At 37.2% G+C, this 13,455-nt stretch overlaps 1 protein-coding gene across 1 annotated transcript; it reads left to right on the top strand.

Moving 5' to 3' along the window:
* Positions 1-4,610: 4,610 nt before the first annotated feature.
* On the top strand, positions 4,611-12,470 carry LOC146390031 (uncharacterized). The gene is made up of 6 exons (XM_084923114.1): positions 4,611-6,062; positions 6,323-8,975; positions 9,184-10,228; positions 10,332-10,478; positions 11,101-11,202; positions 11,388-12,470. Exons 3-6 carry the CDS (start codon positions 9,194-9,196, stop codon positions 11,691-11,693), a joined length of 1,590 nt encoding a protein of 529 aa, XP_084779240.1. The 5' UTR covers positions 4,611-6,062; positions 6,323-8,975; positions 9,184-9,193; the 3' UTR covers positions 11,694-12,470.
* The last annotated feature ends 985 nt before the right edge of the window (positions 12,471-13,455 follow it).

The following is a 13,455-nucleotide window of genomic DNA, read 5'->3' as shown; positions in this document are numbered from 1 at the left end:
CTGCTGCACCGTTTTTAACTGGTAAAAGAAAATTTGAGCATATTACTCCAGTTCTGGCCTCCTAATACTGGCTTCCAGTTGAATTTAGGATCAATTTTTAAAAGTCAGTACTGAATATTATGTCACTTATTTATGTGCTAATGTTTAATAACGAAGAACATTAAGACATTACTGTTGGCCACATGTCGGCAAAGTTATGTGACATTAACGATGTTTGTACTTTCAGCGTTAACTTGGTTTTAAAGCCTTTACTTTAAAATATACGCTGTTTACTAGTTAACCTTAATCTTACAGAGAATGTGATGATTTTATGGATAATTAAAGTCAGTCATATATCCACAAACACAACAAGCTGAAAGTCAGTGATGCTGCTCGGTTTGCAGTCCTGAATATCACGGCACAAGCAGGATTCACTGCACTGTTAATGTTAGCTATGTTATATTACTGCCTCTGTTTGGTGGTGTCGAGCCAAACGGACTTTAACGTGTGTTTGAATGAGAGTGAATGAATAGTGGAATTGTAAAGTGCTTTGAGGGTCTCGAAAAGCGCTATATAAATACAATCCATTATTATGGTGTTACATGATATTCTATGAGGATGTTCTGTGTTTGTATACCTTCTGCCCAGTTTGACCCATTTAGCAGAAGTCAAAGGAATATTTAATATATCAGTCTACTCTTCATTTATCAGAAACATTTATCACAGCTCGTACATTTCCTTTTTACACATATATGTAAGCATTGAGCCAAATTTAGTAATGCCAACATATTAAACGAACAATATTTGTCTGTTATATATAACCACTATATATACACTGTCAAAGATACTTTTCTTTGAGTGAAGATTTAAGGTGATAGGAAATTTAAATAACTTCAACTTGAATCTTTTTTGAAGCTCAGTATTTGACACAGAGTTCAAACTCACTGCTGTAATATATCATAATAATCTAATAATAACTTTAATATTGGCCATATTATATTTACATTACCAAAGTGAGATGACTTTAGTCTCATGAACAACATCAGCTAATTGTTATTTACTAACTAATCTTAAAATGACTGCTCAGTACAGAAATGAAGCCCAACTACGTACTACGAAGCGTGCGGTCGCTGGATTGGGACACAGCTATAATGAGACAAGGGGAAAGCAAAACTAGATACACTGCACATGGGACAGTGACTATCAAAATAAAACAGAAAGCATGACATTCATAAAGACGCAGACTAGACACTGAGACGTGGAAACATGGAAGACTTGGGAATAGAGGAAACATGAAGTACAGAGACAAAAATAACTGGAACACAGAGGTGTAGTGACCGAGAACAAAGACAAGCATACAACACAGAGAGAAAAATAATGATACAAAAAGACTACAGAACAAAACCTTCACTAGCGAGACGACACCAGGATCACAGGGGAGACACAGAAACAGAACAGCAAACCCGAAACTAAATACAACACAAACAGAAAACAATTATTCAAAGAAAACAATTTAAATCAAAAACACAAACACAGGGTCACCAGACCCAGTGCCGTGACACATTCTAGAAAACGGTTTTAGGTTGAATGTGTTTAGATGAATAATAATAAATAAATAATATTGTCAGGTAAAACAACTATGACTATTAACAAGAAATGCTGTTTATATACTGAATATGCTGTTTCACAATGAATTCAAAATGACATGCTCTGGTATTTTATTTGAAAAATTATCCAAATGTATGATACTAGTAGTCTTCTTGGATAATTTCGACAAATAATAATTTTTTCCAGACATCTATATTTTCTGAAATGTCAAAGTGATGCAACTAAATACGTGGTACTTTTATGATGAAGTAAAACAGTAATAATGGTGAAAATGGTGAAAATATTTCATAAAACAGAGGGCCCCATGATCTTTATGGCTAGTCATTTTGTTTATTGTTTTGTTTCTCTTAAATCTCATGATGTCACGTTGGTTACAAATATCTCTTTTTCTTCCTCCCCCAACTGCTCTTCCACCTTTTTAAATCGGTTCACTCTCAGGAAAACCACTCTTTTTTCCCCCCTCCCCCCCTTTTTAAATTTACTTTTTTGACCTATCATACCACATTTCTTTAACATACAATCAAAAATAGTTTTCACCCAGACAACCTGGTAGGACGCCTACAGACTCACTAACTATCCGGCCCCCATTTATACATCATGGTGCGTCGTAAGATGGCCACACCGACGAGAGCTCATACACATCACACGTACATGCATGCACGTACATGCATGTACGTGCATGCATGCATATATGTATATCTATATGCGTATATGGGCATATGCATATACACACATAAAAAAATCTGTGTGGAATAAAGTACAAAAAACATATTATTGTCAAGGCGAGTGGAGTGAGCCGTGTGGAGATGATAAAGGAGGATCCAATCGCAGGCACTTGTAAAGGTGTGAAGGTGGTTTATTGAACACAAAACACAAATAGAAAAACGGCAAACGGGACGGCAGACTATCTAAACTGAGAACAACTAAACCACTAAACACGAACCAGAACACGAACATGAAGGAGGATGGGCAGAGGTAAATGACAATGGACAGCAGGGAGAACACACGAATAGAACATGGTAGATACACAGACGGACCAGTGACTACAAAGACAGAAGACACGACTTAAATACACCCAGAGAAACATAGGGAGATTACACACACCTGGTGGACACAGCTGGAAGTAATTAACGAGATGGGACAAGGGAGGTAAAACTGAACACACTCACATGAGACGCAGACCTTCACAATAAAACAGGAAACAAGAGATCACTACACAAGGACGCAGACTAGACACAGAACTAAACCCACACAAAACATGAGAACACAAAACCTGCGAACAAAACCCTAAAACAGAACCACAGTAATATAATTTATCATAAATAATCAAAACACCAGAGAAACCCCAAAACACTCCAAAATGCAAAAATAAACCAAAACATAAGGAACTCAAAATGCTGGGTCGAAACTGACCCAGAACCGTGACAATTATGCTATACTTAATACACAACTAATACTTATATATATATATACACTATTGTCAGAACATGTGATCAATATATAAGCGTAAAAGAAATTTCCATCACAATATAAGTAGTAATTTAATAATTCAATGACTGTATTGAATAAAGAGCTAGATTAGATTAGATAAAACTTTATTAATCCCTCGGGTGGGTTCCTTTGGGAAATTCAGCTGACATGCATTATACATTGCAAGTAAGACAGTGAAAGCAGGAAATGTCACATCAAGAGGAATCATTGATTATATTGTGTTTAAAACTAAAGACAGACTTCTTTTGTTTGAAGCATTTAGATAACTGCCATGCTCTCTCCCTTTTCCAGTTTCAGAAGAAAATAAACACCACCTACATCATCCCCTACCCAAGAGCTGCCATTGTAACTCAACCTGTTGACATACATTACAACTTCTGCAAGTTAAAACCACTGTCCCCTGAGGAGACTCTTGAAGAACAACTTCTGCTAGAGTCCATTGCTTGGCCTGAAACCCCATCTTTACCATCACCTCTTTTTATGAATAGCAGCAGTGATCCAGCCCACAGCACCTTCACCATTCTCCCCAGGAAGAGAGAGGGACAGTGGCAAATAGGGGATAAACTGGAGGCCCTGATCAAAATATATGACTTGATGGGCCGTCCAAAGAAGTATGGGGGAGACGTCTTACTTGCCCGGCTGCACAACCCCACCCTTGGTGCTGGTGTTGCAGGACAAGTGGTGGATCATCTCAATGGTTCCTACTCTGCTGTATTCTCTTTACTCTGGGAAGGAAGCGCACAGGTTGAGGTGATGATAAAACTTTTAATTTTTATTGTTACTGGAGTTGTTGCTGGAGTCACTAAGAGTTTATCTATGTCTTTGTAGTTTCTAGCAGATTTAAGATAGGAATGCTTAATTTATCCCATATTCGTGAAGTTTATTGTTGCATCAACTGAAATGATAATGAAATAAACAGAAAATAATAATAACAAAAAACAATAAGACTAGCAATAATAAAATAGAAATAAAAAACTAAAAATAAAATAAAATAAAATGTGTTTATCTTAGTGGTCAAGGGCCATTCTTTATGTTGATAGCTAGAGAATAAAATAAGTGTATGAGCAAAGATAAGTGATTAAGAAAATAGCACATCACTCTGTGATGACTAATATTTCTGTAGTAGCAATATTTAACTGGATAATGAGGCACTTAGCTTTGAGGGACACTTAATGACTACATACTTGATGCTGTGCTAAAGCACCAATGCCAAAAATTCTTATTGTAGACAGTATCTTAGCTGTTCCCTGCACCTAGTGCTCCACTTACCACAGGAACCACTGTTACCTTCCCCCTCCACATCTTCTCAAGCTGTTCTCTGAGCTCTGAGCCCTTGGTATTTCTCCAGCTTCTCATATTCCTTCCTGATGTGGCTGTCATTCGGAATCGCTACATCTATCACTACGGCCTTCTTCTTCAGTTTGTCTACCACCGCTATGTCCTGTTGGTTAGTGTTAAGCCTTCTCCTGGGCGGGGGGGGGGGGGGGGGATATTACAATACAACAACTCAATGATGGAGGAGGCAAGACAGAATCCCTTCACATTCAAGATACTTACTTAATCCCTAAGGAAATTATGTGGCATTGGAAACTTGGCAGATGATGAGCAGTGGAGGTGGACAGTCTCAGGCTCAAAAGATATGGGAGGCTTGAACTCATCTGGAATGGGAAATAGGCTCGGGCTCACCTTCAGGGTCAAGGTGCACAGGACCCACAGGTGTGTGCAAGTGGCTCAGGTTGTGTGTGGATTCATGGATGTGCGGTCTCCCCAGGATGTGGGAAGCCTCAGAGTAAAGAAAGCTAATGGTCACAGGAATAAGAGGTGACACATCAGGAGACGCGGCGCTTCCTGGTGCCAGATCAAAGGTTCAGACCTATCCTGGCCTGCAGGGACTATTTATATCAACAACTTCACATTTACTGTAGCACAATGAAGTTCTGTCTTGCTTAATAATATTTAACAGTTCCATGTGCCAGATCCATGTTATTTATACTTCTGTGAGACCCAAATTTCAAAACTTTGATTAATTGTCCTACCAGGTGACACTGGTTCATCCCAGTGAGGCAGTCACAGAGCTGCGCAGGGTGAACATAGAAGAACCTGACAGAATCTACTTCAAGAGTCAGTTCCGCTCGAGCTTGTTCACTAGAACAACCATCTGTAACGTATGTCTACGTCCCACCCAGCCTGTGTGCAACTACACAGATTTACATACAGGTGAGCCATGGTTCTGTTATAAGCCAGAAAATATGAGTTGTGACACCAGGATCAGCAACTTCAATGGAGGATATAAAACAAGCCTGACAACCATGGAGAAGCTTTTTCAGAGGTGAGCTTTACCTGTAGTGTTAAATTTTTAGAGTTACTAAAATCAAAAATTAATACAAGGGAAAATAAGTGCTACTCTGCAAATGCTTTCAAAACACATGAAATAAATTCCCTCACTTTTTAATATTTGCTAGAGAGGGAACTATGTAGCTTGCTACCTGGAAAAATGTTCCATATTTTCTCAATCTTGTCTGAAGCGTAATGATTTATGGTTTATAACTCGAGCTATTTTTGCTGCCTACTGAGCCTAAAATTTTCATTGTCAGTAGTTGTGTGCCATTGTTACCTAAATATGACAATGATAAAATTTTGAATTTGATTGACTGTATTTAATTACGGAGCCCCGCAGGGGACATGGGAGAAAAAAAAATTAAGACGGACTTTTGCGAGTTGTGATGTGATCTGTCACCAAATTGCTACAGAAACCAGGGCCTATCCCCTTTTTAATCTAATAAAGAGTTTCCTTGTGTTATATAGGAACCTCACCTTTAAAATTTTAGCATTAATTTAAACATGTCTTTAACAATCTGCGTGTGTTTGTGTAAATTTTTTTATTTTGGAGACTGCTATTAATGATAATGTTGCTTTCCTTTCAGGTAATGGAAGATCCCTCAACGTAAATTCACCTGATCAGCATGTAGACTGTGCATTATAAAGTAAGTTGTGATAACATGTTATATTAAATTAAACTAATGGTTTTGAAATTGAAGCGGCAGAAAATTACCAAGTTGACCCCACTTAATCTAACTTATTTGTTTTTGTAAAAATAATAAGTAGAAAATAATTGCTTATTATTTGTAGGATTTTTTCTTCTTCTCTATAATCTCAACATCAAATGTGTATAGATACCCATGCTCTTACATTTGTCATGAAAAACTATTTAGATTCTTAGATATATATTTTTCCATCACTTTAGGACCTGGCAAATGGGATGGCTGTGTAAGATATGCAAATCTTTTTCTACTACAAAGGGGAATCTACTACGTCATTACAGATTACAACACGCAACATTTGGTCGTGGACAGCACCAGCCATGTCTGTATGGCAGTTGTCCTTGCACATTTAAAACACAAGGAGCCCTTCGCACACATTTGTCCAGATACCATGCCGCTGAAGAGAGTCCAAGGCCTGGAGTGATCACTGCATTTAAGTGTTTGGCTTGCACTGCTTTTTGCTCTACTCAGAAGGACTATTTTCAGCATATAGGAAATCACTTGAAGACACACGAAACTGTATTTTGCGTTTTTAATGGATGTGACTTTCGCACAAATATATACAATACATTTCTAAAGCACAAAGGCAGGAGACATACATGTTGTTCCTTAACTGATTTTAAGAAAGAAGTCTTGGAAAGTCATCTTAGTCAGAACACTGACCATTCTGATGTCCCTGAACTCAACAGTGATGAATGCTCTAGTGATGTTGATCCAGAAAGTGCATCTTGTACTGTTCTTCAAGGACTTGGCTTACTTCTACTCAAGTTAGAAAGCACTTATAATGTTTCACTGAGGTGCATTAATGCTTTGGTTGAAGATCTCTTCTATATTTCTTCTTCAGCATCTGTGGAGGCGGTTAAAAATATAATTGATTCAGCACTGACATCTAACAAATGCACAGTTGACCACACTATCATAAAGGACTTGGCTGAACAGTTGTGCAGCTCTCATCCCATTAGCAGAGCTCTTGGAGCAGGCGGGCCACTTGGTTCAGCTTTTAAGAGAAATAAGTATTTTAAGGAGCATTTCCAGTTTGTGGATCCTATTGAATATATTCTTGATGCTGAACAAAAAAAGAGCTTTCAATATATACCAGTTCTAAAGACTTTGCAAGAAGTACTGAAGAACAAAGATATTGCAGTGGAAGCCTTTTCGAGGTGCTCAAGTAGCACTGGGCATTTTGAGTCCATTTTTGATGGTACGTGTTTTAAGGACAATGACTTTTATGCTGTAGAAGAAACAAGACTCTCTATAATAATTTATGTTGATGAATTTGAGGTGTGTAACCCATTAGGAACCTCTCGAAAAAAACATAAAATAACTGCAGTTTATTGGGTTTTGGCCAATTTGCCATTGAGATTACAGTCTGCCTTAACATCAATACAACTAGCTTTACTTTGCAAATCTGTCGATGTGAAACAGTTTGAATACAAAGTAGTATTGGATCCACTTTTGAAAGATCTTGTCACTCTTGAACAGGAGGGGGTTTTTATTTCATGTTTAGGGAGAAATATTAAAGGCGCCCTACACTGTGTTGTAGCTGATAACCTTGGTGCTCATGCAATTAGTGGACTTGTTGAAAGTTTTAACGGGCCATATGTTTGTAGATTCTGCCTTGGACATTCTTCAGAGTACCAGACATATGAAGTACGGTCTGGGGTCTTCCCACTTCGAAAAAAGGATGACTATGTTTTACACGTACAAGCTGTCAAAGAAAATCCAAATTTAGTGCCTCATTTTGGCTTAAAGCGGTCATGTCCATTAACTGATCAACTTAATAATTTTCACTTTGTGTCTGGATACCCACCAGATGTCCTTCATGACCTTTTTGAGGGAATAGTGCCAAGAGAGTTAGCATTGTGTTTTCAAGTTTTTTTGAAGAAGCACTACTTCAGTTTGACTGAACTGAATAATATAATCACATGTTTTCCATATAAGGGCTCAGACAAATTGAACAGTCCACAACCAATCCCTTCAAATTTTGCTGGTCGCAAAACTATAGGAGGAAATGCTCATGAAAACTGGGCCCTAATACGTTTGTTGCCTCTCCTTGTTGGTTTACATGTACCTGAAGATGATCCTGTTTGGCAACTTCTTCTGACTTTGAAGGACATTGTTGAGTTAGTGGTTGCCCCTGTTCACACAACACAAAGTATTGCCTACCTTGAATTTAAAATATCTGAACATCGTGTCAGATATTTGGAAGTTTTTCCTGATCAAAGGCTCACACCAAAACACCATTTTTTGGAGCACTACCCTGCTTTAATAGAAAAATATGGGCCATTGGTTGGAGTATGGACAATGCGCTTTGAGGCGAAACACAGATTTTTCAAGCAAGTTGTGAGACACACTAACAATTTCAAAAATGTGTTGCTGACCCTTTCTACAAGGCATCAAATGATGATGGCATACCACATGCAATCAAAAGAGGTGAAACCTGCCCTGCTTGTCACAAAAATATCCAGAATGCCTGTAGATGTGCTGCATCCAGACATACAGGCAGATTTAAGAGCAAGATCACCATCTCTGACTTGTGTGCCGCTTGCCACCACTGTCACCTACAGTGGAACAAGATACACTGCTGGGATGATCCTGTCTAATGGTTCAACATGTGGACTACCAGACTTTGCTGAGATAATACAGATAGTCGTTTTGGACAATTGTGTATATTTCATTGTGAAGTTACTTGCTGCATGGTATGTAGAGCATCTGAGATCTTTTCAACTGGAGGACACTGGCAAGATCAGTCTTTTGGAGCAGCAGAAACTTGGTGACATGTGGCCCTTGGCTTCTTACAATGTGGGAAGGAAACGCTTGGTAACCCTGAAACGTTACATCTGCTGTGAATAATAGGTAAAAAAAACAAAAAACAAAACGACAACAACAAAAACTTGATAACATGTACATCTCCCAAGTATTTGTTATTTGCAACATTTGGTGTGTTGAAGTGTGCTTTTTGTTTTATAGTTTTATATCTCAACTATTGTATAAATGAAAAGTAATAACTCTTTTTATTTAATTGAAGGGAAATTTAACTCTGCCCATTTACATTTTATTCTAGGTTGAACAAGATGGAGGCAAAGCTTCGTGTAATTATTGATGACCAAATCGAGAAGTTGGTTCTTCCATCAGGGATCCCACCAACATTGGAGGAGCTGCAGAGTGTTGTGAAGGATACTTTTGGGATTTCAAATGACTTCAGTCTTCAGTATTTTGACCCAGAATTTCAGGACTACTTCACTCTTCACAGAGCTGACCAGATAAAAGACAAAGACACTGTGAAGGTTGTTGGCATCACCCCGGTCATGCTAAGCTTGACTCCGGTTGATGACAGTTTTGGCGGCCCCTCTGGCCAACTGTCTGACTATGACTCCTCATATGCTGAGTCAGTTGTATCCAATGCAGACTCTGCTGCAACTACTTCTTCTCAGGACACCATTATTCTCAAAAGGCAGAAGACCACAGAACGTTGTGAGCCCTGGCCGAAACAGTTTCCCATTCCACAGTTTGCATATGAAACTGAGATGTACCTGGAAAGAGCCACTGAGGAGTATAAAAAGAATGGAAATCTTCTGCCCACCTCCAAAGTAAAGACTGATATTCTTGAGAAGCTGGCTGAAACTATATTTACATTTACGGCCTATCCTTCAAGTGCACAGGTTAGTTATGTTGCTGAGGCACTTGTGACAAAATACCCTTGTCTCAAGGAACCTGGCTCTTTCTCAGGTTATTATGGTTGGCAACAAAGCATCAAATACAAGATGGCCAATTATCGTACAAAGCTTAGAGGGTTTGGTGTTCCTGAGTTGACATGCAATGCCATGAAACACAAGAGTCCAGGTGACCAGAAGTCTGCAAATAAAGTGAAAAAGCCTCGGAAAGCAGAGGTAAATTACCTTCCGCCATATCCAGCAGGTGAAGATGAGGACAGTCAAGAAGAAGAGAGAATTCAGTTGCTTACTGAAGTCAAGAAAAGAGACAACAACAAAGTGATAAAAGAAAAAATGGCTAAAACATTTGCACATAGACGACATGAAATTGTCAACCTGTTCCCCAGCATTGAAGACATCAAAGCCAGATGGCCAGCTTTGTTTGAGGCATCTCATGTGAGTTCCAAATTCATTTTGGGTAGGCTTTTGTTTTTTTTTTAATGTAATCTTTCAAACTTCAAATAATTTGAGGCTTTATCGTGTTTTATTTGTCATTCAGCTGCAGGATGAGTTCTACAGGATCACCCTGGTACACCTTGAACCCAAATTCATGTCCATGCTGGATGAGTACACTCCCAAACTGTTGGCCCTTTTCCATTCCAAGGGGGGAGCCATGGGATTGAAGTTGCAGGCTATCATAGCCAAGGTATTTTCCACAGACATTTCAGCTTGGAATTTTATTTAAAGAATTTTTTTGTCAAATTTCATGAGTCATTTGCATGGTGCATAGCTCCACTAACTTGTTTGCATGTTTTTGTCAGTGCAAGAGGACGTCAGGACGTCACTGATATAATTAACAACACAATTATGGGTTTCATGTTTTAATTGTATTTTAAATACATGTCTGTTCTTAGTAAAAAACAAAAAAACAAAACCCCACAAGTACAGGTATTGATGGGTTTTTGTTTTGTCCCAAGAAGGAAAAACCCTTTCTGACAAACATAAACTAAATTAGATAAAAAACTAAATGACTAAATTAATGTAATCTACTAAAACGACACATTTAAAGATTGAAGCTTACAAGCATACAACTTGTTGAAGCATACAACTTGGAATTGTCTTTACCTATATAATGTTGACAATACCTTTGTGTTGACTGTCAGCACCCAGGCATGTGCATTAACATCAGCTAATTATCGCACATAATGTTCCATGTGATGATAATTTGATATTTAACAGTTTTTTTAATACTGCCAATTCTCACAGTTTTGTCTTAATAAATGGTCACTTATCTGATGGTAATTTTTGGAATTCTTGCTCATTTTCAGTCACCAAGCAATCCTAGCAATAACATAACCAGAAATCTGGTTATTCAGTGCTTGATGGTGTACCTTGGGGAGTCCATTGATCAACTGATCAAAGAGTACAGTGTAAGTGTTGAAGTAGAAACATTATTCTGTTTTTGTTATTCATATGTGTTTGTGTATGTGTTTGTCAAGTTTCAAATAATTTGAGGCATTATCATGTTTTATTTGTCATTCAGCTACAGGATGTGTCCAGGAAATATTTCATGTGTGCAACTACAGTCAGAAAACCCATGTGTTTGTTGTTTCAGGATGCTGATGAGGATGGTGTGTCACAAGATCTTTCTGAACAGAGGATGAAAATCTACAAAATCAAGGCTGTTGGATCTGAGGAGGATGACATTGGCATTGTGCTGGAGGGTGTGAGAGTTATGCCTGCTCTGGGTAATTTTCCAAGAGCATGCGCAATGCTGGTTGGATTGACATATGCAGTCGATCTTGCCTATCCCAAAGAGCTAAAATACACCTTGGAAGTATTCCAGAAACTTTTCCTTGAACTGGATTGTGCTAAGCTCTCACCAAAAGTGAACAGCCTCAAGAACAAGTTATTGGCTTAAACGAGGACTCTGAAAGAATGAAAGGGAAGTAAGCTCACTGAAAACCTTTGGTTTGTCTTTGTTAGATGCAGCTATCTTTTCAGTTTTCAAGTTAATTTCAACTTATTCATATCTTACCCAAATGACCTGCAATGTGTCAGGCTGTATTTGTGCTCTTCATTTTAATGTTTGTTTTTTATTACCTACAAGTTTCTTAGGAATATTCTGTTTGAAAAGCAACAAATTGGAGGAATCACTAGTGAAGCTTTTCTTTGTTTATAGTGTATGTTAATATAAAACATTAGTTTAAAACAACTTTAAAATTTAACAGAAGTGCAGTCCTGTAGCTGTAGAAATGTTACTTCCTCTTACATGTGTCTTAGATTTTCTCAGGTTAAACATCCAAATTGGGATAAAAGGTTGATTTACATTATTGATATTCCATGTACATGAGTGAAAAACCTTTGTTCTACAGTTATATTGAGTGATTAAATTTTTTTTTTTTAAGTTTTTGTTAGTCAATCAGAAATAAGTAACAGAGATAAAGGAAACAGTAAAGGATATTCAAATTTCAGGTTCATGTTGATATTACAGTCTAATCTAAAGATTCATTTCTTTTTTACAAAACTGGTTTACATTCATGCAGTTCCTTTATGTTGCTGTTACTCTGTACACAAAGCTGTGTGATAAACTGTTTATGACACTAAAACAAATTTACAGCAGGGGAATGTATTTAGGAGATCAGGAGATTGTTGATAAGAATTCAGTGTATACAAGCAGAAAAATGTTATATTATAAATTACCGTGTTTTATTTTCCACAATAAAACAAATTACTGTTTTGATGTTTTCTTTGTGAAATTGATTCATTTTACTCAGAAAATAAGTTACATTCATTTGATTTTCTCTTATTATTCAGTCATTATTTTTAAGGTTTATTTGGAAAATTATTGAATCCAATTTGAGTTTTACTGAAAAAACAAAAAAATTTCATTTCTTTGTAATGGATATTTTAGGAAGTTTTTACTAAACCTTTGCCAGATAGTTAGTAAATTCAAAGTAATTTTTCTCAGAGACTTATTTCATATCAATTTTTTTTTTTTGTTAAAGTTGGGCAATTTCAACCTTCAGTTTGAGATTTTGTCCCTAAATCCAACACATATTTACAGTTTAATTCTATTAATATCTACTTTTGTTTTCTATTTGAATTTAATTAACATTTTCCCTACATTTTACATAAGTCTTTTCAAATTAAAATCTACTTAATTATTTCAAGTGTCACTTTGTTGCCATAACTTTTTTAAGTAACCTCTAGTCACAGTTTTTACAGTGTACCAATCATTAAGCTTCAGACAAGATTGAGAAAATATGGAACATTTTTCCAGATAGCAAGCTACATAATTTTTTCTCCCATATCCCCTGCGGGGCTCCGTATTTAATACGTCTCTCTAGTTTAAAAATCATTTTAATACTTTCCAATTTTTGTGAAAAGATTTTATTGTGTGTACTTTCCTCAGCGGCGTAAACATGAAAGTCTCCATTCCAGCTTCAGGACCTGTCAATGTCACTGTTTTTCCAAAGCAGAAAGGTAAAAATACAAATCTTACTGCTAACATCTATATCTTAATCTCCATCTCTATATCTTCCCTGGCCTCTCTGTGGGGATGGTTTTCGCTCTGTGTCGTAGTGCGATGACACACAGTTTGTGCTCCAATGGTCAAACTTTAAATACTTATCTGTATGGGTTAGTTTATGGTACACATCAACTTTTAAATGTCCCTCATT

The sequence above is a fragment of the Perissodus microlepis genome, chromosome 3 (genome assembly GCF_051167445.1).
Source record: "Perissodus microlepis isolate ML-2025 ecotype Zambia chromosome 3, ASM5116744v1, whole genome shotgun sequence".
NCBI classification, from domain to species: Eukaryota; Metazoa; Chordata; class Actinopteri; order Cichliformes; family Cichlidae; genus Perissodus; species Perissodus microlepis.
This window is presented reverse-complemented; position numbering and strand designations above follow the sequence as displayed.